Source organism: Eubalaena glacialis, chromosome 12, assembly GCF_028564815.1.
Source record: "Eubalaena glacialis isolate mEubGla1 chromosome 12, mEubGla1.1.hap2.+ XY, whole genome shotgun sequence".
Classification (NCBI taxonomy): domain Eukaryota; kingdom Metazoa; phylum Chordata; class Mammalia; order Artiodactyla; family Balaenidae; genus Eubalaena; species Eubalaena glacialis.
The window spans coordinates 25,740,702-25,764,408 of NC_083727.1; the positions used below are offsets into that span (position 1 = coordinate 25,740,702).

The window sequence follows — 23,707 nt, forward strand, 5'->3', positions numbered from 1 at the left end:
TAATCACAAAGAACCGATATCTCAAGTGAATGATTTTAATGCTTTTCTATGTATGGGAAGATGCAGGGATGTGGGGTCATTAAAATTCCTCCTGAGATATGCATCTAACTGTCTAAGGGACCTGCTTGTCCAAAGCACAGAGGACCTCACCCTGTCATCATCTTAATTTCCTCTCAGGGTCCCCTGTTGGTCAGCAACTGCAGCCTGTCAGTGACTTAACCCTTGCAGAGCTGGGTGGTGAGCATCGCTCTCTGTTCTTCTTTGTTCATACCGCCATAGACAGAGAGGGCTGACGTGTTTCTTTTTTAGAGATAGAACATTTCAGTAATATAAATGGGAAGCAAAGAGTTACTAATCAGCCCTCTCTGAATCCTAAAATGGAGGGAATAAGAAATACGATATGGCCAATGTAAGTGTTCTGGATCCTTCTCCAGACATCTTGTTAGAAACCCTTAGTTGTGTGTGGAGGAGCGTCATTTCTGAAGTGTGAGAAAGAACTAGCGCCAGACAACAACCTGCAGACACTGTGCTTGTTTTCAAAGATTGTTTACGAAAGTTGCCCTACTCCCTGTTGCTCTTCTGACACAGACTATATATCATGACGATTAAAAAAACATCTTGTACACATGTCACACTCGCCTTGCGAAATTAAATTATTCATACATCGAGATGGCAGTAAATTACTTTCTTCATCCAAGATGCCATTTCTCTGATTTTTAAAAAACTGGGTAAGAACATTAATATTTAATGCTTTTATTTTATAATATCAGTGTGTTTATGAAGAAATCAATATTTTTGAGTAATGAGATACATAGAAATTCCATTTGATTGTCATTTGTTTCTAGATAAGACTTTCTTCAGGTCATTTTATCAAAAGGAAAATTGGATAGCAAAATAGAATTTTTTAAGGAGATTCACTAAATTACCACTAAATTGTGCCTTGAAAAAATACTGCTGAAGATATTACTATCTACATGGTGTTTTTTTCCTGCCTCATTTCAGAGATGGCTTATTTGTGCAGTGTGCTCAGAAAAATTGTGTTCTCTCAATAGATGCTCACCTATGGAGTGTTTAATTCTTCAGTGGCATTTTAGAATGTGTAAGTATCAGAGTTTCTATATCACTGCTTAGATTATTCAGTCTTCTTCCTGAGAACACATGATATGGTAGAGAATTAAGGCCAAACATAAACTTTTCTAGCATTGTTTCTGTTCATTTTTTTTTCTCCAATTTTAATTACATAAGGTAGTTGGAAAAGTGAGTTTATCGAACTTGCTCTTTTAATTTGTGAAGTCAGATCGCAACAACCTATGGAATAATTCTGGTTTCTTGAAAATCATTCCTTTGAAGCTTCCACTCTCACCTCTATTGCCATTATTTTTCTTATATAATGTGAATTAGAGCATGTATTTTAAAAAATCTGCTGTAATTTTTTTTTTTTTTTTTTAAGTTCTCCAAAAATTAAGTCTATGGAAAGAAACCAATCCTGGGCTGTGTTGAGTTAATGTACTTAGTAGGTGACCATGTTGAATACTACTTGTGGGCCACTGATGCAATTTGAGTAAAAGAATTCTCCAACTTTCTCAGCTGCTGATTTAGGAAGATCAGATGTAAATGACTATATTTCTGGATCTGAATCAAAAACAGATATAAAAGGTGACAAATCCCAATTGATTTTGGAGCCTCTTGTAATTGTTCTTTCTCAAGAACTTGGCCAGAAATCCTTCAGCAGTTTCTGTCACTGGCTCATTCAGCTCCATCTCACTCCCTGTCTGGCCTGACTTCTCCTATCATGTTAGCTAAGCTAACACCTTCATTTCCCAGACTCCCTTGCAGCTAGAGTTGCAGGTACGTGACCTAGGCTCTGTCACCCAGACCCACTGATTGAATTTGGATGCCAAACTGAGGAATCATAGGCAGTAGCTGTGTAAGCTGTTTGGATCTCCTGGCAAGCTCAGCAGCACTGGTCTCTTGCTCTTCCAACATTTGCTTCTGTGGACACTTGACATCCAGACTTGTACATGATCAGTGATAGCCAGTGATGACCAGCAGGTGGCGACAGCGGCATCGTTTCCTTGTAACAGTCCTGACTATGTGGTGTGTAAACTTATCCTCTGGCCACCTGGAGATTCTGAAAGCTCCTTAAGGTCCCTCAGTAATTCCTCTTACCTTAATATAATGAGTGGATTCTGTTTGCATCTAAGTGTTCTGGCATTGCCATCATAGCTGCTTTAATAAAGTGCTGGCTGTCCTGTTTCAATTATCTGATGTTCTTTCCCTAAACCCTGATGTTCTTTCCCTAAATACTGATAGTGGCTAGATTTTCTTGTGTATTCTTTATCGGAATTGATGCAGTATTTCAGAGTTGTATGTAATTAACATTGAGGAAAAGACAGCGTTTTAAAAATAGAAACTATGTTATTTTTCATTTATGGTCTTTTTTATAAGATACATTTCTTTATTTTTTTCTTTTCCATTATAGGTTATTATGAGATATTGAGTATACTTCCCTGTGCTATACAATAGGTCCTTGTGGTTCACCTATTTTATATATAGTAGTGTGTATATGTTAATCCCCAAATCCTAATTTATCTCCCCCGACCCCCGCTATCCCCCCTCTATCCCCTTCAGTTACCATAAGTTTGTTTTCTATGTCTGTGAGTCTGTTTCTGTTTTGCAGATATGTTCATTTGTATCATTTTTTTAGATTCTATATGTAAGTAATATATGATATTTGTCTTTCTCTGTCTGACTTCACTTAGTATGATAATCTCTAGGTCCATCCATGTTGCTGCAAGTGGCATTATTTCATTCTTTTTTATAGCTGAGTAATATTCCATTGTGTTTATGTACCACATCTTCTTTATCCATTCATCTGTCGATGGACATTTAGATTGCTTCCATGTCTTGGATATTGTAAATAGTGCTGCTATGAACATTGCCTGTATCTTTTTGAATCAGAGTTTTCTCTGGATGTATGCCCAGGAGTGGGATTGCGGGATCATATGGTAACTCTCTTTTTAGTTCTTTAAGGAACCTCCATACTGTTCTCTATAGTGGCTGTACCAATTTACATTCCCACCAACAGTGCAGGAGGGTTCCTTTTTCTCCACACCCTCTTCAGCATTTATTATTTGTAGACTTTTAATGATGGCCATTCTGATCTGTGTGAGGTGATACCTCATTATAGTTTTGATTTGCATTTCTCTAATAATTAGTGATGTTGAACATCTTTTCATGTGTCTATTGGCCATCATTTATGGGCTTTGTTCATGACCATACAGTTGATACAAACCCCACTCTTAGGGAAAAAAAAAATCAGTTTGTCAAGGTAAGAAGTAATCAGGAACTAAAATATTCATTCAAAATTGTCCAGCAATATGAAATTGAAAGAGAGACTGGTGAGACTAGAGGCTAACGTGAGTCAGTAGGTGACTGTATCCCGTCCCCCCAGATTGTTGGTGTCCTACCTGGAATAGATTAATATTGAGAGAGGGAGGCAGTGTTAGGATACAGCCAAAGGTGAGGCATGGGGGAAGTCATTAACATAAGGGGCACAGACTACTTACCTCCATTCCTTCTTTCATCAACATTAGTTTATCTTGGTTTTTATGGAATTTGCTTACTATCTCAATTCATTTTTCTGTGTCTTTCAAATTTTTCTAAAACACAGGATCACTACCTTATATGAAAACTTTTGGTGTCCAATCATTACTGACTGAATGAAGTCTAACCCCTTTATTCAATAGGCAAGATTCCTCCCAACCAGTCCTGACTTACTTTTCCAGCCATATTCCCACTGCCACCCCTAGGAACCCCATTTTTTCATCTGTGGGCCAGCAGATTGTCTCAGGCAGGTTCAGGTGCAGATAGCAATGTAAGCAGAAGGGGATTCAACACAGGGTGTAAAGATCGTTGGCAAAGCTTGGGGAACAGGTCCAAGCTGAACTCCCAGGAATGATTTCCAAGAAACCAGCTCAGAACTGGCTCACCAAGGGAGCCGTTATCTCTGCTGCAAGCAGAAAGCTGGCACTCAGGTTTGGACTCCAAGACCACATTGCCACAGCTGTGTACCTTACCTGCAAAATGAGTGCCACTGGTCTTGCCTACCATCTCCACGTAACGAGGGACTGGACACTGAGGCTGCAGTTACCACTCCTACTGAAGTGTCTCAACAGTCAGACTAACCACCAGAGCTAGCTGAGTGCAGACTCAAGTCCTCAGCCGAGTTTAGGTGCAGCGACTTTTCAAACCAGGAGGCTCAGGTATACTGGAGTCTGGGAAATGTGGTTTCCAGCTCCCAGTGACTGCAAGGCGGTTTGACTGAGGCCATCAGAGGCAACGTGCACCGTTTGTTGTACACGTGATTCAGTATTCCCAGCACACAGATGCCTCGCTCTCTTCTTTCAGCCTTTGCTCTTGCACTTTTGTCTAGTTGGAATGTGTTTCATATCCTCTCTATGTAGCAAAGCCTTCAAGGTCTAGCTCACATGTCATCCTGCTATGTCATGTTTTCCCTGATATCATTTCCTTTTGGCCCCCATTAGAGTTTACCCTCTGTTTTTAAAATGTCTTATTACCATTTGCTTGTATTCGTCTTCTTCTATTCAATAGAATTCCTTACAGACAAGGAATAGATTCATTTTTGTCATTTAGTCAAACTTACTGGCATCTCCAAAGCCAATAAAGGCCTGGTCCCGGTCCTCAAGGAGGGAAGGTCCTAGTATGGGAGACACATAAGGACAGATATGGAATGGATAAACCACAAAGGAGTAGACAGTCCACTCTTGCGGGGAGAGGGCATGGGAGATGAAAGGATCAAGGAAGGCTTTGTAAAAAGAATTGTCTCCATCTTGGGGTCTCCAGTGCCTAGAGTAGTGCTTGGTGTATAGCATCTTTAATAAAGAAGACCAGGCTGGAAAGGAGTGATGTGATATTTTTGAATGAACTTTTGTCTCTTCTTAAAAGCTCTCTATTAATACTGATACTTTAACATTAGTTATTTTTTAATGCCATAGAGGAAAGCTAAATCCTCTAGAGCTCATTGTGTTTAAACTGTTTCTTTTCTTCCTGTAACTCATTCCTTTAATAAAATAATATTAATTGCCTGCCTACTGTGTATCAGATCTGGTGCTCGGCACCTGGACCCTGCAGACCCGCTGAGCTGTGGCCTCTCTTCTACAGTCTAGATCCTGCGTCTAGTGGGACATACAGTTACTAAACAAATAACTACACAAACACAAGTACCAGTGCTATGAAAGAAAAGTGAAGGTCTCCATGAGAGTGAATAATAGAAGGTATAAACAGAATCAGGGTCAGGAAAGGTTTGCTTTCCTGAAGAAATGGCAATTAATCCGAGCCCCAACATATGATGGGAAAAGAGCAAGAAAAAAGAAATCCACTATTCTTCTGTCTCTCATTTTTCATAGCAACCAAAAAGGAGTTTTTTCCTTTAACTCTTCCCCCTTTGTCCATCAGCCCCAGCAATCGTTTGGTTGCCAATATACTTGGTATTCAAGTAAATAAATTCCAATTTCAACACACAAGGAAACATTTCAAAAAATGACTTGTACAGTGTATAATGAGGTGAAAATAACCATTATCTGTGTGGAAATTTTTGTTTAGTCTTTGCAAGCTAGTTCTTAAGGGAAATTTTCATAGAGGTTAAACAACTATGGCCCTATAGAAAGATGCTTTTAAAATTTCCAGGCTCTTTCCCTCCCTCACCTGTTTCATAAAGATGGGTGATTACCCCCTTTTTTTTGAATGTGCCCATGAATGTTATGTGTTTTCACATTGTATCAAGTTCCCAAGCATCTGGCTTTTCCTGGCACCAAGATTGGCCCTGTGCAAAGAGATCTGTATGGATTCGGCCCTGGCCCGCCAGGAGCTTACAAAAATGGCAGAGGGGGGTTTGCCATGTGTAGAATACACAAAACATTAAGGCAAACAACTTAAAAACCATTTGAATTAACCCGAGAATGGATAATTGATGCTAGAGCATAAATAGACTAAGTACCTTTTATTAGGAAAGCAAGAAGAAAGACATTCGTCGTGGGGAATGGAGGCAACCTTAGAGAAAGCCCATGTGGACAGGGCAGGCTGAGGGGAATTAGCTCCTCCTTTGATCACTGTGGGAATCTTCCGAAGCCGTCTGCATAGAACAGAGGAGAATTTGCAGGCTACTGCTGAAAGCAGTCCTCTGCCCCAGGACTACCAAACCATCCCCTTTTCCACTGCGATGTTTTTAGGACATTCTACACATTTTAGTGCCCTCTGAATGAAGCATTCACGTTGCCATTCAACATGTTTAGTTTGGGGTGCATTCTAAGTCAAATTATACAAGAAGCTATTTGTGGCATGCAGCAGCTGCAGAAAGAAGAGGCCATGTTTTTTTGGGGGGGGGAGGGGAGTGGTGATGTTAAACAGTATGAGTGAAGCTAGAAAGTTCAGAATATAGAGTTATCGTTGTTGATGAGTGGTTGTGATTGTATTGACAAGAGGGAGAGGAAGGCTACTGAGCGAAAAAGTGAATTTTATCCTATTTCAACATGGGGTGTCCTGCTGGAACTAGCTCTCCAGAGCTGCCCCGGGGATTATTTTGATAATGAACGTAATACATTGTCTGGAGTCTGTGGCTGATTCCTGTATCCAGTGGGGTGCAGTTGGTGAGTATTTCTCTTCAGAAAGCAGTTAAAATAATTAAATTCCATTCAAGTGAAGCTGATTGTACATGAACCTCAAGGCACGTATTGAAAAGTGCAGTTATTTTAGGACCGCCCTCGATAGTCTAAATGTATACTTCAATACAGTTTGCTAATGAGAATTGATTGTGGCAGCTTCATTTGAACTTGTTTTCTATCATATAATGATGTGTGTGGATTGCTACGCACAAAGAGATAGGTGTTTCAGATGAGGTGATAAAAATGGATGAAGCTGAGTCTTCTGAGAGCTGCCATACAACTTGAGAGAGGTTTGGGAAAACTATTTGGCATTGTAAGAACTTAATCTGTTTTATTTTCTCCCCAGATTTCTTTTCTTTTTATTCTGGTTGAGGAAAACATTGATTGCCCATGTCTTCATTACCAAATTCCTATAGTGATTTCTACTCCCTTGATCTTTTTTCTTTAGTGAAAAAAGCACACACACAAAATAATCAGTGGACCAAATTATGAAATATTCACACCTGTCTTTATATTTCCAAGCTTCATAGTTTTGGCTGCATATTAGAAATAATGTTAGGCACATGAAGAAGACTGTTGATCTTAATCCTGCCTGATATTATTGTATTTGCAAGATGTGAAGAATTTAATTTTTTTTTTTTTTCTGCTTTCTGTTTCAAACTGCCATGATACCGATGCGGAGGACCTAAGCATATCATTTTTTACAAAGCCAGTGGCCAGCTGTTACCTAGTATTAGCATTATTGTTTTGATTACCATTGATTTTTCTCAGATTCTATGTGAGCCTAATTATGTGGGCTCTGCAATCACCATGCTTCCCTTCCCTTCCAGTTGTGTCCAGTTGTATTGTCCTCTAGCACCAGGGAATGCCCACAAGTGTGAAGACACTTCTGCAGCATCAGTTCAGAAATCTACATCGTGAAATCCTTGCTTTAGAAAGATTAGGTTACGAGAATTAGGTTACTGAACATAAGTCTCTATATACTAACCAATGTTTTTATTCTTGTCTCTTGCTGTCATTTGTTGTTTACTTATTTAAATTTTACCTCTCTGGATTGAAAAGAAAAATCCATGAAAACTTGAGTTTATAGGCAGGTTTTATTTATTTCAAAAGTCTGTGACTGCCTAACTTAAGTAAAAGTTCTGTACTCTCTAGATTGTCTGAATATCATTTTATGCCAGGCTGACCTTCCCTTGCTCCTGCTGTGACATCTCCAGCATAATTACAAAACCTTCCTAGCACTCATGCTTTATAAGGAGCTATGGTTTCTCTGAAGAATTCTGCTGCTGTTTATTCAGTGGCTTAGGACAATGTAAATTTTTTTTTATAAAACCTAACACGAATCAGATAAATGTTATCCTTAGCTAGATCAACTTTTACCATTACTAGAAAACCAAATACAGTTGGAGACATTTAACTATAAGTATTGCTGTCAGTTCATCAGCAAACCAAAGCAGTCTGTCTTAATTTGTCTAATTATCATTTTGCATGTGAACCAGCTGGCCTCTTAACAAAAGCAGTTGATCACATCAGCTTATTAATTGTAGCCTTCATCTTAACCATATGTGAAACAATATAAGAAATCACAGGAAATAAAAGAAAAACTGAACAGTTCATGGAATTCTTCCCGTTGCTTGTTTTCTCCAAATGGAAACACACTCCTTTGGATTCCTTTTTTATAAGATTTTACCTTTTGGTTGTAAATTGATATGGACCTCTATTTTCTTAGTCCTGGTTATTCACTTGTAGCTGCCCCCTTATTGAATCAGAAATGCTTTCTAGAATTCAGGGGTGCTTCCTTAATCTGAGCTTGGTTGCAGATACTAGGGAGTTTATGAATATTCACAAATCTTCCTGGAGGTATGAGATCAACTTTGTCCAAATTGAGGCTCAAAAGGGGCACAGAGATTACAGAGTATGGTCTTTCTTTGGTAGAAGAAGATGAGGACATTCTTTTGAGACATGACCATGAATGTGGGTGTGTTAAACCAGAGCCCTTTTTTCCAAGCTTTTCTGTCAAGAGACAGCAGGAGGAATCCTTTTCCTGTACCAGTGTCTCATTGAGCGGACAGCGTCCCCCTGTAGGTGGCAACCTTCGACTTTATTTTGTCAGTTTTTCCCCTGTTAGTCATGATTAGGAAGTATCTTTTGCTCTCAATTTTTTTCTAGGTAGAAAATTCTTCTCAAGTGTAGATTCTTTACAGGTTTTGTAACCTGTAGGTGGCAACCTTCGACTTTATTTTGTCAGTTTTCCCCTGGTAGTCATGATTAGGAAGTATCCTTTGCTCTCAATTTTTTCTAGGTAGAAAATTCTTCTCAAGTGTAGATTCTTTACAGGTTTTGTAACACCATCAATCAAGCAGGTCCTTAATATTGTCCAATTTAAAAAGTAAAAGAGAGCCCAGAATATAAAACACCTCAGCTAATCACATGACTCTCTTAAATTAGATTTCCAAGATCATTACATTATACTTTGGCTTTTCATTCCATGATGAGATTTTTTTTCTTCCCTGAAGATTTAGAAGAAAGGTTACATTGATTGTTTTTTCTTTTCAAATTTAAAATTTTATTTCCCTTTAAATTATTTTTATTATAAAAGGATATAATTATGTTAAATTTAAATAGCCCAGAAAAAATATTTTTATTTCCAAGTGATTGAAAATTATTCTCTAAGATGTGCTAGGCCTTTAATATGTATTCAGAAAATATGTTTTGAATGACAGTATTGGGGAAGGTAAAATGAGTTAACTTAATTGAACTAGTTGGTATGTTGCTCTACTCATATGCATTATTTCTCTCCTGAAATGAGCGATTATATACCTCATATAGGCTGAATAAAATGAATTAGATGAATCAGTTCACTCGGGTGGATGGATTAGGGCTATACAACATGTGAAGAATAATTAGTCCAAGTATAAGAGGCTTACATTTAGTGATACTATTTGTTCTCTTTCTGCAAGACAGACATAGTTCACTTTGGAGGAAGTTATCCTTGAAGTAAAATGACATGTATTTTTGAAATAGAGAGTTATGAAAGCTCTGTCAAGGAATGCTTCTTAAGGAAGGTTAATGCTTTAATTATAACTTAAAAAAAGAATAGGGGCATGCCAAGTGGATAAGTCAGGGATCCAGCATTCCCGGGGAAGAATAACAGGGGCACAGAGGGAGACATGAGTGTGGATGGTTGGAGCCCCGCCCATCAGCCCTCTGCAGTGAAGGCAGGATAGCGTGGTGTACTGAAAACTGGAGCAGAGGATGTAGAACGAGCTCAGCTGCTGGGTAGCTCTGTGATCTACTGCAGGTCACTTACTTTGTAAAATAAAAGGAGTGGATTGGATGCTCTTTAGGGCTCTTTTCAGCTCTGCCTTTCTAGGAGCCTGTGACATCTCCCCTTTCCAGTTTGCCCTTGCTGTATCCCTACCCACCAGTATTTCCAATCTCGGCCCATTCCCTTCACAAAGCTCTCCCCTGTCTGGCCCCACCTTATGTCCATCATGTCAGGACAGCCTCTGGATTGTCACATTCCCTACATTAGAGAGACAGTGCGTCCTTCCATCCCCGCAGGCATGGTTGAACTTTGAATGCTCAGTCAGCAGGGCTCCCTTTGTGTTTTAGACTTTTGATGGGGGTTTCTTTTTTCCAAAGCATACTTTGCGTCTGCTTCGCCTTTCATTTGTTCAACATTTGTCACATGAATATTGTGACTTGACTAAACTAGTCACAGTGATAGCAGACGTTTTGAAATTGACCAAGCAGATGGTAGCAATGGTTTTAGATTAAATTATTAACTAGGATCCACAGCAGAAGCCTTTAGCTTTAGCACATGCAGAGTGAAGGGTATTTCCTAGCATCTGAATTAACTGGCAAAGTGGATGCCAGATCAAGTTCCTTCTAAAGAACTGATACATTATCATCTCTTAAGGTTTCCCTTCCTACCCCCAGCCACTCCCCCGACCAGATATTGATGAGAGATTTCCATTTGTCTTGTTTTCAACACGCCATATGATTCATCATTAAAGATTAATTCAGAAGCAGAAGAAAGAAAAGACTATTGTACCAATGAAGTTCTAGAATATTGGTGATTTTTAATACACTTTTGTGAAATAACATGATTCATGGGACGTTAAAATAATTCTTCATGGGCATCTGCCATCAGACACATATTTGCATTCCAGGCCAGCATCTCTACAACCATGCGTGCGTGTGTGTGTGTGTGTGTGTGTGTGTGTGTGTGTATGTTTAACATTATTATTCAACTGTTAAATGTGTAAGATTACACTCAGTGTATATTCAAATTTCCCCATTTGTCTAAAAGACCTTTCTTTATAGCTGGTTTATCCAAAACTTGCATCCTATCCAGAATCAGACATCTGGTTGTGATGTTCCTTAAATCTCTTTTAATCTGGCACATTCCCTTTATTGTTATTATTATTTAATTGATTTATTGGAGAGGCCAGACCAGCAAAATGTTCCACTTTTCAGTTTGAGTGATTGTTTTTGTTTTTTTCCTCTAGCTCTAAGTCTTGTATTTCCTGTAAAATGGAAAAATTTAACTTGTCAAAAATGTTTAACTCGCATTTACCCTGGGTGATGTTTATATTACTTGGTATTTCATCGCGTCAGGGCCCACATAATACCGGTTGTCCCAGTAGCGTCTGCTGGATTAGGGAGATGGCAGGCTGATCCTTCCATTGTGCTGTTGCTCTAAGAGTCCTCTTAGATGGCAGCTCTTCAGTAATGGCACTTAAAATTGACAAGTAAATCAAAGAAGAAGTTTTAAATGTTTAATATCTTAGACTAAAGAGATGAAGAGTAGTAATTTGTAAGAAAAATGCCTGATGTGAAAAATAAGAGATTGAGTCTTTTTTTTTTTTTTTAATTTAATTTTTGGCTCGTTGGGTCTTCATTGCTGCACGCAGGTTTTCTGGCTTTCTCTAGTTGGGGCGAGCAGGGGCTACTCTTCCGGGGGCTACCCTTTGTTGTGGTGCGCGGGCTTCTCATTGCAGTGGCTAAGAGATTGATTCTTTAGCCAACAACTGACGAACTCATCTTTCAGTTTTTAATCAATTAAGTGCCAAACAGCAAGAACCTATAGTGAATTCAATTTGTCTTGAATAATATAAAGTATATTTTTCCATCTGTTGTATCAAATACTTTAAGCTATTTTTTAATATCATAAATTACAATTGTATTAACAAATGAATTTGTAGATTTTTTAAAAATCCCTTGTGAAATTTTGTCTATCTGAAATTCAACTTTATCTGGGCATGCTGTATTTTATTTGGCAGTCCTGTTTTTAAAATTTACTCTCTTATTTGTACATTTATTGATTGTATTAATTCATCTGCCTATTATTAATTTGCTTTGCAGCTTCAATAATGATTGCTGTTTTTGTAGATAAGAATTATAGACTGTATATAATTTCTCTCAATATGCAAGTATTTATAAAAACATGAAACATAATTCTTCCAAAAGTTAAAGTTATGGGAAGACTTTGTTCCTTAATAAACCGAAGCTAAGCCTAAGCTTTCTGTAAGTCTATCTATTATTAAAGCATTGTTATGAACGTTTATTAAGGAGATTATGTTGCTAGTTAATTTTTATAAATTTCTGAAATCTCTTACTACTAAGTGTGTACATTTTATTTCATAGACCTGTGGCCTTGCATAGGATACTTTCTGCTATGATGTTTTCCAATCCAACGAGTCTGAAAAGCACAAGAATGAATGGGTGTGTCTATGGATTTAAACATTGTATTTGAAGTATTTTAACTATGCATAAAGATAATCAGTACACCTAAATTAACTTAGTCATGTACAGTCTTCTATTTCAGATGTTAAGCTTGATTTTTAAAAATAGCATAATACACATCAGTAGTCAGTAAAAGCACCATTTATAGATAAGGCTAGGCTGAGAAATTTTCTATTTTCAAGAGCTAAATTCCTTTGAGACATGCTTAAATTATCATTTAGAATCTGGAGCTCTGACCAGAACTCCATTACATCTGACTTTTCTTTCCCTTCCCTCCCCTTCCCCACTTAGATGACCACGGTGATCTTTGTTGATTATACAGTCCATTTTCAATTGATCTAGGACTCAAATTTTATGTAATTCAAAATGTGTATATATATTATATGGCATAATCATGCCTTGTTTCTACTTATAACTCCTGTTTAGTATTTGAAAATGTTTCTTTTTACGAAATACTTTAAAAAAAAGTTTGTGAAAGTTTTTGATTCAAAATAAAGACTTTTAATGCCCTAACTATATTTAATGCCCGAAGCTTTGTGTAAATGGGGAGAGGGAAGGGAAGAATTCAGAGGGGGTGGAGGCCTATCTATGAGTCCTTAGACAGCTCTGCACTTAAAGCTTGTAGGTTTATACCTGTAATCTTTTGTCCTTAATAAAAAGAATAAGGGTATATTTTAAGGTTTACTGCAAATGAAAGCATGAGTGGTAACAGGGTCATTTATTAATAGCTAAGGTCTAATTTTTAAAATTTTATATGTTAAATATATAATGGTTCCTGAAACATAATACACACTGTTAAAGGCAGTCTGCTAAGACCAAGGATGTTGTGGAAAAACAACCCTGCGTGAGAATTGGTTCTGACCTCCTCACCGCTGGCGTGATTTGCTACCACTGGCATGATTTGCTGCCACTGGGTCCCCACCTTCTCTCCCTCCCTCCAGTCAAGCCCACTTAAGCCCGTCAAACACTCTTCACCTAGACTAGTGATGTCTTACAGTGTCACGCTGGCCATACAACTTCCTCTGTTAAACTCCTTCAGTGACTCCCTAGCCCAGCAACTGAATTCCACCCCTATGACAAGCAATGCCCTTCAGGGTCAGGCCCCTGCCTCTCTTTCCACCTTTCTCCGTGTCACTCACCCATAAGCTTACACCGAAGCATTTGCAGATCTCCGTGTGTCCCAGGACTGGGCTTTACCTAGAAGTTCCCTCTTCGCCTCTGTTCCCTAACAGCTGTTTGTCTGTTTTCTACTGGAAGTTTTATGGTTTCTTACATTCAAGTCTTTTATCCATTTTGAGTTGGTTTTTGTGTGTGATGTGAGATAGTGGTCTAGTTTCATTCTTTCGCATGTGGCTCTCTAGTTTTCCCAACACCATTAAGGGCCCATCAACAGATGGATGGATAAAGTGGATCTGGTGTGTGTGTATACACATACACATACACACACACACAATGGAATACTACTACTCAGTCATACAAAAAGATGAAATCTTGCCATTGGCCACAACATGGATGGACCTTGAAGGTATCATGCTATGTGAAATAAGTCAGATGGAGAAAGACAAATACCGTATGATTTCAGTCATATGTGGAATCTAAATAAATAAAATAAACCAAACAAAAACAAACACGGATAAAGAGACCAGAATAGTAGTTACCAGAAGGGATGGGGGTGGGAGGAGGGAAAAATGGATAAAGGGGGTCAACTGTATGGTGATGGAGGGAAACTGAACTTTTGGTGGTGAGCAGGCTGAAGTTCGGACAGAAGTTTAACAATAATGTTGTACACATAAAACCTATGTAATGCTGGAAAGCAATTTTTTAAAAAAGCCTAAGTGGCTACCAATAACTAAACTATGTTTGGGTTTGCTTGAATTCTTCTCTAGGGAGCAATACTGTGGCAGTGTTTTCTGACCTAATACCTCAAATTATGACCCAGGATCTAAAGCTAAATGCATTAACTTTCAAACACAAATAAAAAACTAATTTATAAAAAATAAATTTAAAATAAGTGAGCTACATACCCTTTGTCATCTTTCCAGTAAACATCATGGTCTTATCTCTCTCGCCATACTTATTCATTGTTTTATTATTTTTATCTGTTTGGGTGTGGTCACTGACTTTCGTAGGAAGTTCCTCCCCACTGGACTATGAACTTCCTCCGAAAGTCAGTGACCATGTTCGATTTACTTTTAACCCGGATGCCTAACGCAAGGCAGCTAATAAGTGCTCGATGTAAAATTGCTGACTGGTGGGACATAAATGCATATTCACAGTTAAAATTTTTAGAATATGTGTTACTTTGCAAAATATTCCTCTGACTCTTTGCTGGTATGTTATATACCCGCTCCTGGGAAGTAATCAGGTAACTGTAGAAATAATCGGATGATTCCTAGAAGAAAAAATTTAAATGTTGGTTAAAAATAAGATTTCATTTCAGTGAAAGATTAAGCAGAAATGTTGGACTTTTATGAATAAGGATGCCAATATTTATACAATAGTAGTGGTAATAGAATTCCAAGATTCTGGACCAGGATAAGCCACCAGGATTATTCAAGTGATATTAGAGCATATTTTCCTTTGTAATATTTGACAGTATTTTTAGAGAGTAATGATTTACTCTTAAATATTTTAATTTATAGGTTCTAATAAGGACTTTTGTGTAAGATACATTAACTTGAATGTACTAACTGAAGACTTCTCCTCTTAAATATTTTTATTAGTTGTGGGCTCTAATAAAGACTTTGGTGTAAGATATATTAACTTGAATGTAGTAATTAAAGATATCTTTGCAAAACTTAATTGCGCTAATGGAAGAGGGCTCAGGACACCCAGATTCTCATCTTAGCTCTGACATGCATCAGCGTCTAGATCTCAGTTTTCTCATTTTTTACTGGAGTTTAAATGTACCTGTCTGGTTCGCTGAAAAATTGACTGTCAGCCCTAATAGAAATGAGAAAGTTCTTGATAAGTAGCTAATTTAAGTAAACTGGCTTAAATTAGACGTTCAGCTTGAGATAATGTGAGATTCGAGTAGAGGTTAGTAAGATGGAGCTGGAGGACAGACCAATGAAAGACAGCAGATGGAGGTGAAGACTGAGCGGGGTGTTTAAAGGCAGAAGCTTCATCTAGAGGTCAGCATATCTTTCTCTAAAGGTCCAGAGAGTAAATATGTTCAGCTTTGCAGGGCATATAGCCTTTGACGCAACTACTCAGCTCTGCAGTTTTGTGCAGCCTGAGAGCAGCGTAGACAGTAGATGAATGCATGGGCGTAGTGGTGTTCCATCACAACTTTATTATCGGACACTGAAATTTGAGTCTCATATAATTTCACATGTCATGAAATATTATTCTTTTAGTTTTTTTCAACCATTTATAAAGGGACCAGCTGGATTTGGCCCAAGGACCATAATTTGTTGACTCCTGCCTCCCATCAGCAAAATCATTAAGGTTTCAAGGGGGAATAAGTAAATAGCATAGTACGGAAGTATAACGACTGGCTCGTGGAAGCTTGTTAAGAGTTTGTCAGAATCCAGAGAAGGAGCAATCAAATGTAGGAAAGGAGCTAGTGGTTTGCAGTGTTGATGAAGAATAGTGCCAGAACTGGGTCATTAGCCGTATACGATTAAAAAGATAACTAGAAAGATGTGGAGAGAGAAAAAGACCATTGGTACTGGTTAGAAGTTCATGGTGACCACTGAGAATTTTTTTTAAATGGTGAGCGGTAGAATTTTAGGCAGTGGGAAAGATAATTTGTGCATCAAAACTGGAAGTGATAGGTTTAGAGCAGTCATTCATGCAGCTGGCAGTTTAACTCTGCAGCAAGTAGAAAGACAACCATGAGGTGGTGAAGTTGATTTCCATTCACAATAAAGGGCATTACTGTCCCTTTATTAAGCTTAAGACTGCTTAGCTGTCTCTTCAGATATTATTCATGTCTCTAACAAGTACTTATATATGCTTACCACATACCAGGGACTGTTCCAAGGACCTTGTCAATAATAACTCTTTAAATTCTCATAATAACCTTGTAATGTAGTGTTATTACCTCCATGTTACAGATGAGAAAACCAAGGTATGGAGAGGTCACTTCTCTAGTAAGTGGCCAGTATCCTGGGTGAGATGGCTCCAGAGCTGAGCTCTTCACTCCTTTGCTATGCTGTCAAGTCTTCCACGTTTGGGATATTAGAACTTTTAAAAAAAATTGTTGCTACTGATATAGAGCTAAAGTTAGAATAAGAAGTACCATGGATTTATGTATTTTCCGTTGAATGTGTAAATGGAACCATTGAAAAATACTAGACACTTTTGTAAGACCATGACTCTTCAATAAACTATGACATCCAGGCAAATGCAAATTATAAGATGAAAACACTTCCTCATTCTCATGCTTCTATGCAGGATGGAAAGTAAGAGATGAGAAAATCATTGGGGAAATCTTTATAATTAAAAAGCTCTTTCCAAACACGACTTATTTTGTAACACAATAAATACCATAATTTATGTGGTTCCTTCCTGAAGCTCTGGACTTAGGAGGTTAAGAGGCAATGCGGAATAACGCATAGAGGACAGTGCGCCCCGGGAAGTGGAGTGGAAGCCTGCTTTCTACCCCTAGACTCGCCACTGACTGCTGTGTAACCAGATAATGGCATTATCTTTACACAACTCAGGCCACTTAATATCAGGTTTAATTGAATGAGAAAGGGAATTACTCCATGCGTGACTCTTACCAGAGTTCATTTTCTTAGAGCACTTCTCTGACTAGTCCTAATGTCTCACTACCAATAAACATATCTCCCTCTTTAAAATGAGAGCCAGTGGGATTCACTGGATAGATTCTTATTTTATTGCCATTGCCTCCTTCAAGTTTTTACTCAGATCTCACTTTTTCAAGCTCTACCCTGACTCCTGTTTAATACTACAACTTGGCCACCTCCCCTCCTCCCAAGCCCCTTTTATCCTATTCAACTTTTTCCTTTGTCCATTCTACTTACCACCTTCTAATATACCATATAATTGTGGTTTACTGTCAAGTAATGTAAGCTCCAAGAGGGATCTCAAATGAGTGGCCCTTAGTATGTGCTCAATATTTATCTTTTAATGAATGAATCAATGTTCCCAATGCCATTGTTGTATACATGAAAGGCCATATGCTGTTTCCAGTTGGAAGTTTGCATGGGGACATTCAACCTCGGAAACTTGTTGGTTGTGAACTGAATAGGAGTACTTCCTGCCAGAACCTGCTACTACCTGTCTGAGTGCAGTGAGCTGAGAGGCAGCTCTTGAAGCTGGGCGAGGTTGTCATTCTTGCTTATAAGTGTGTTTTCCTAAGGGAGACTTTGCACACTCGTTTCAGGCAGCTTACACTCACAGTAGTTTGTCATTTGCCATCTGGCCATGTGGTTACTTTTAAATAAAGCTATGTATGGGATGAAAGAACACAAATCGGAAATCTGTGATAATATGTATGGTGATAGGATAATATGTGTGTTTTGGTTTTTGTTTGTTTGCTTTGCTTTTGTTGTTGTTTAAAAAATAAGATTGGGGGGAAAATGATTTGAGGAGGAATCATTCCAAAGTTTTCCCTAGAGGGAGCCCCTTATATAAATTTTATTCTTTGACTAAGAGCTTTTGTTATAAACGAAATGTTTTGAATTAGTGGGTTATTACATTTTTCCATTCAGTTGTAAGTCTGGCCCAAAGCTATGAAATGAGAGGTTGTCTAACGTGCCTCAAAAACTGTTTTGCCATGAAGTGGAATTGAGGAGAGATGTGGGGAGCATTCTTTTCCTTTGTCCCTTTTCATAATATTTTCTTATTTGTGTTCTTTTCCTTTTTGTTCCTGTCCCTTTACCCCAGAGTGTATTTTTTACAGTGTCTGCTTGTACCACGTTTCTGATTCTTCTCTATTTGTGTTTCCCCAGTTCTCTGTGGCTAATTGCAAATGGGTTTAGCTAATTGCAAAAGAACCAGAACTCAGTACAGTACATTCAAGTTAAAGAGAAACTCAAATAATGTTTGTTAGAAATTATTCCTCTTCTCTCCCGTGGGTGGTGTTTGATGTGGAATTTAAAAAACCTGGCTTAGATGATAATTAAATTTAAAATACAGATTTAAATGATTAGGGTACTATATCATCTAATTTCTCCTTTGGAATGGGAGAAGTTGAGGGGTTTTTTGGTGGGGTGAGGTGGGAGAGTTGTGGCAGCTAGATGCAAACAAGATCACCCTTTGGAACAATGACAGTGCTATGCTCACACTGGCAAGAAAAAAAAAAGAAACTGGGTGAGAAGACAGGGCGTACTAAATTGCATGAAAATGCAACCAAGTCCTCATTTACAGCTCCACGGAGATTCTATTGTAAAGTTTTACTGCTTCTTTGCAAACATTCCTTTGGTGTGGGAGGCTGAGCCTGGGGGCATGGTTGGGGAAACAATAGTCTGGCTATTTTTTCCCCTAAATCAGTTCAAATGCCTGACTTAACTAGGGAGTCAAAGAATCAACAGACTGGCTCTAAGACTTGTCGGCTCCAGTAAAAAGATCTGGATGTTCACAGTGGCCCAGTGAAAATGGGGAACACATTTACTTCACCTCAACTTCCTTAAGGAAAATCTGCACTATTTTTGTGGAATCCAGAGAGGAGAAACTTCTGATCTATTGGAGAGAAAACTGAATAATTGAGCACCAAGGCAGAAAGACCGATGTGGCTATCATGCAAATAAGAACTGTGATTGGCTTTCTCTTTCTTTCTGTACACGTTGTCACTGGCCGCTCTCAGCCTTAAAGATTAGGTTTCAGTGGGAGCGTTTCAGGTTCAAGGACTGTTAATGGTTTGTAACTGCCTGACAATAAGCTCAACCTCAAAGTTACATCACCCGGGGCAGATGTCTAAGGATTCAAGACCAGAGGAAGAAAGTTCGAATCTGGAACAGAAGGACGCCGCTTGCCACCTGCTTGCTGCACTGAGCTTTTAATGTGATTCAAATTTCTAAGCCTATGTAGACATCCTGGAAATGGTGGTCTTTATTAATACAAAGATCAAGTCTTTAATTAAACTTTTTAGGAAGAAAAGTAAGTAGTTTCTTTTCTCCCCCACTACATGTGAGTGTGTGTGTATGTGTGTGTGTTTTATGTACTACTTCATCCTTTCGAGTGACGGAATTAAGAGTGTGAAACAGCATAATTGGCATGAGTTAAACTCCATTCTATACCAAGTTGTTCAAACACCTCAGACTTTTGTAACTCTAGGACAGAATTCTGTAATTTTTTTAGCATGTCTTATTTATTTATGGTTGGGATTTTAGGTGAATTCATTTCTGCTTCTCAAAAGAAGTCCTTTGAAGAAGGGGGAAAAACCCCCTTGTATTTACTTTATGTCTGCCTTGATGTACAGTGTATGTTTTTTTTGATTCTTTGGCTAAATATATGAGGAGCCTCTGTGTAATGTATCACATATTTTTGGTGGGGATGATCCTCTAAAACTCCCTGGCACTCTGTTGGGTATTTAAGAGCTCAAGGACAGGCTCTGTCTAGACTGATCAGTCATTGTAAAGTACACAGCTCTTGTGATGTGGCTTCATTGTATACTTACCACTGGTTTAAATTTCTTTAATCCAGGTGCTTCTTCATTCTTTGGAAAGTATAATTTTTATAAATACATGGTTCTGTTTTTACATAGTTGTTGGTTTATTTTATTTTACTTTAGTTTTTGGACCAATGGCTTTAAACTGGATAAATGTGCCATGGGTAGGAGCATTGGTAAGAGAAACTTCGGAGAAAGCAAAAGAACAGCCCTTGGGGCTCATTTCTGCAGCTTCCCTGGTTGAAAGCTGTCTTTGGATGGACTGATTAAAGTCTGCCCTGGCAAGAGTGAGATACACCAGGGGAGAGACAACTGTTCTTTCTTAGGAGCCAGTTTAGTAGCTGTGTGGTGGGGCTGATGGTGTGATTACACGGACGCTATTACTTGGATTTGATTTGTAATTGGCGAATAGGAAGAGTTTCAATTTTCAGTATTTTCCAACTATGAAGTATGGTAATTCAGTCTTTCAAATAAATAGACATTAGCACAAAACATTGTAATTAACTGTGGCTACTCTTTGGGGGACATATGGTGAGTCCCACCCTGTGCAAGATTCTCAGATACATAACTAAGAGCTAAATCGGGTCTCTGTGGATTTTATAGATTAAGTTTGATAGTTCTATGCACCATGCAAAACATTTGTTCCACGGAGGTCATGTGAAATGCCAGATGCCTAGTTTACATGCTGCTTTTAGCAAACATTAAAAGCAGAAAGCACACAGGACATTTCTGTTTTTAACTTGACGTCTAGTTCTCAATGTTTATTTTCCCATTTAGCAGTTTATGGAGAAAGTGGGATGGTTTTAAAAAACACTTTGTCCAGTTTTATTGAGATATAATTGACATACAGCACTGTGTACGTTTAAGGTGCACAGCATAATGATGTGACTTGCATATGTCATGAAATGATCTTCACAATAAGTTTAGTGAGCATTCGTCATCTCATATACATACAAAAGAAAAAGAAAAAAATTTTTCTTTGTGATGAGAATTCTGAAGATATACTCTCTTAACTTTTATATAGAACACAGCAGTGTCACTTGTGTTCATCATGTTGCACACCACGTCCCTAGTACTAATTTATCTTACAACTGGAGAAGGTGGGATGATTTAGGAAATGAATTATTTAAAGCCCGGCTTATAGAATTCAGTAGCTGTAGAGAAGATGGTATATGGGGTGAGCGGTGACCATGGTATATGTGGTGGCTTATGTTCCCAGGGGCACTGAGAAAGGCCAAGTTCCTTTTCAGCGATGGTTGAAAAGTCAGGAGCTACCTTCAAGTAATTGCACTGCTCTCGCCACAACCATTCTTTACATGAGTTATTTCATAAGCTAAGGCTTTACATATATTAGTTCATTTGATCTGTTTAATGGCTGTAATAGCTGTACTGTAAGGTACATTGAGTTAATTTTAAACATGTTCAAATAGAAACGTTCAATAGTTCATGCACGCCTGTTGATTTTATTTTGAGAGTCTACTTTATGGTCTCATTTCCAGGGACATGTTACGTTGTAGAAACAAGTATGCCCAGCGTGCCCTGTGTGGCATAGGTCAGAGCTAGGGGAAGACTCGCCCCTGACTCACAATTGTTGTATCTGCTTGTTTTACAGGAGTTAGACTTGTCACCCTCAGTAACTGCCTCAGCACAGGGTCCTTCTCAAACTTCTTTAGTCTCTTCTACACCTGGCTTATGGCAGCAGTTATATAGAGAGTATTTAAAAAATTGTTGAATATTTATGGTGCTGTCAGTTTCGTGTTGGGATCCATTGGTACCCCACTTAGATTGTGTTGTCAGGAAAAAATGAAATGCGTAGACAAAGCGATCCCAATCCCTAGAAGGATAAAGGAAAATTGTCATAGAGATTTAGCCTACCTATCATTTCCCCCTCTGATGTCCTCAATCTCTTTTGTGTTGGAAAAATTCAATTGAATTGGATTATATTGGGAAAAGTCAATTGCATTGGAATTTCTAAAAACATTTGAATATAAAACTATTCCATGAAAGCAAGACATACAGAGAAAATTTTGTAGCACAAATGGATTTCTAATTAGATATGCTATTTAAATGTATTACCTTGAATGTTTATGATTAGTTTTGTAAAAATTTAATTGAGTTTATAACAGTGATGTTTTAAAAATAATGCCTTAGAGGGGCAAGAATTGGTCCCAACTTCTTAGTAGAAATTTTGTTTTCTGTCTTGACAATCTAACATTTACTAACGCAATGACATAGTACAATTGACTATTATTTGTCATGGTGGAGTTAAGCAGGAGTTGGAGGTCTTCATTGATTTTGTTAATCATTTTCTAACATTGGAGTAGAGGGAGGGCCTAAAAAGCTGGGAAGCAATTAACTGAACAAACACAAAACACAGTGGGAAGGACCCCTGGGATCTCAGATTGAATCTTATTCAAAATTTGTTCCATTTCTCCCTTGCTGGCCCTTACCTATGGGTGTGTTAGGTACCAAGAACCCACCTTGATGTAACACATTTAATTTGACCTCTGAATGTGTTCTTTCTTTCTACAGCTGTTTCCAACCTAGATGAGGAGAGTCGATGGACAGTCCACTACACTGCTCCATGGCACCAGCAGGAGAATGTGTTCCTTCCCACCACAAGACCCCCCTGCGTAGAGGACCTGCACCGCCAAGCCAAGCTCAACCTCAAATCAGTATTGAGGGGTAAGATGGTGCCCTGCAAGCTTGCTGTTCTTGGATTATTGACTGTTAGAATTGAAAGCATAGATTTGGTTGCTATTTATAATGAACGGATAGTATGCTGTGTCTTTATAAAATATCATAAATACTCACAACCTAATACATGCCTAATATGTTCTGGTCTCTGAAAGCTGCCGATTTACAGATATGCAAATCTGTCCTTAAAGAGCCTGCTCCATGTTAGAACCCTCTAGCATGTTTAAACCACTAGTACTAATTTAATCCAAATAAACACCCGCTGATGTGGGAAATTTTGCCACTGCCTTTTAAAGACCATTGTAAGTATTCAAAGCAAATTGTTAAAGCTAGTACTTTGTAATGGTTTGTTCAGTTAGTTCAAGTTGGGTGGAAAGGGGACCTAAATATAGACTGTGAAGGAGTGCAGAGTGGTTTGATTTATCAGAACTTGGGCAGCACCCAACGGGGCTCCTTTAAGCCCAGGTGGGCAGAGTGCACTGTGGCCAGTAGGAAATCCAGGAAGAGTGTACACCTGTATCTAGTTTAAAATTCTCATTTTTACCTCAGCTTGTTGCTGATGTTAAGAAGAGTTTATGCATGGTACAAAGAAGGCATCCTAAAAGTGATAAAGGAGGGAGGAAGTTCTTTAAAAGAGGAAGAAGTGACTTTTAAGATTCAGAGACTTCCTCTTAAAACAACAAACCAACATTCTTATCCTACCAGACTCTGCTTCTACCAGTTTTCTCCTATGTGCTGTTTGGGATCTAACTATACTAAAAAAGTACTTGTTGCTTATCTGAAATTTGATTTAACCAGGCATCCTATATTTTATCTAATTGTGAAAGACTTACATCTGAGAAATACTGTTATTGATTCAAGAAAAACCCAGCATGAGGACCCCTCTAATTTTTATGATAGTTTTTACTTGTGTATCAGTCATTTATTAAGTAATTCATGTATTAATGTACTGTTACTATAACTACTGTGGTTACTAGCTAACATTTATTAAACA

General features: G+C 38.2%; 1 protein-coding gene across 3 annotated transcripts in view; it reads left to right on the forward strand.

Annotated features, from left to right (window-relative positions):
* The window catches only part of NHSL1 (NHS like 1), a 233,096-nt gene that overhangs the window by 153,582 nt on the left and 55,807 nt on the right, over positions 1-23,707 (forward strand). For all 3 annotated transcript variants that reach the window (XM_061207472.1, XM_061207470.1, XM_061207471.1), the window contains exon 2: positions 22,549-22,701. In XM_061207472.1, coding sequence (XP_061063455.1) covers positions 22,549-22,701 — 153 coding nt within the window. The remainder of the gene's footprint in view (positions 1-22,548; positions 22,702-23,707) is intronic.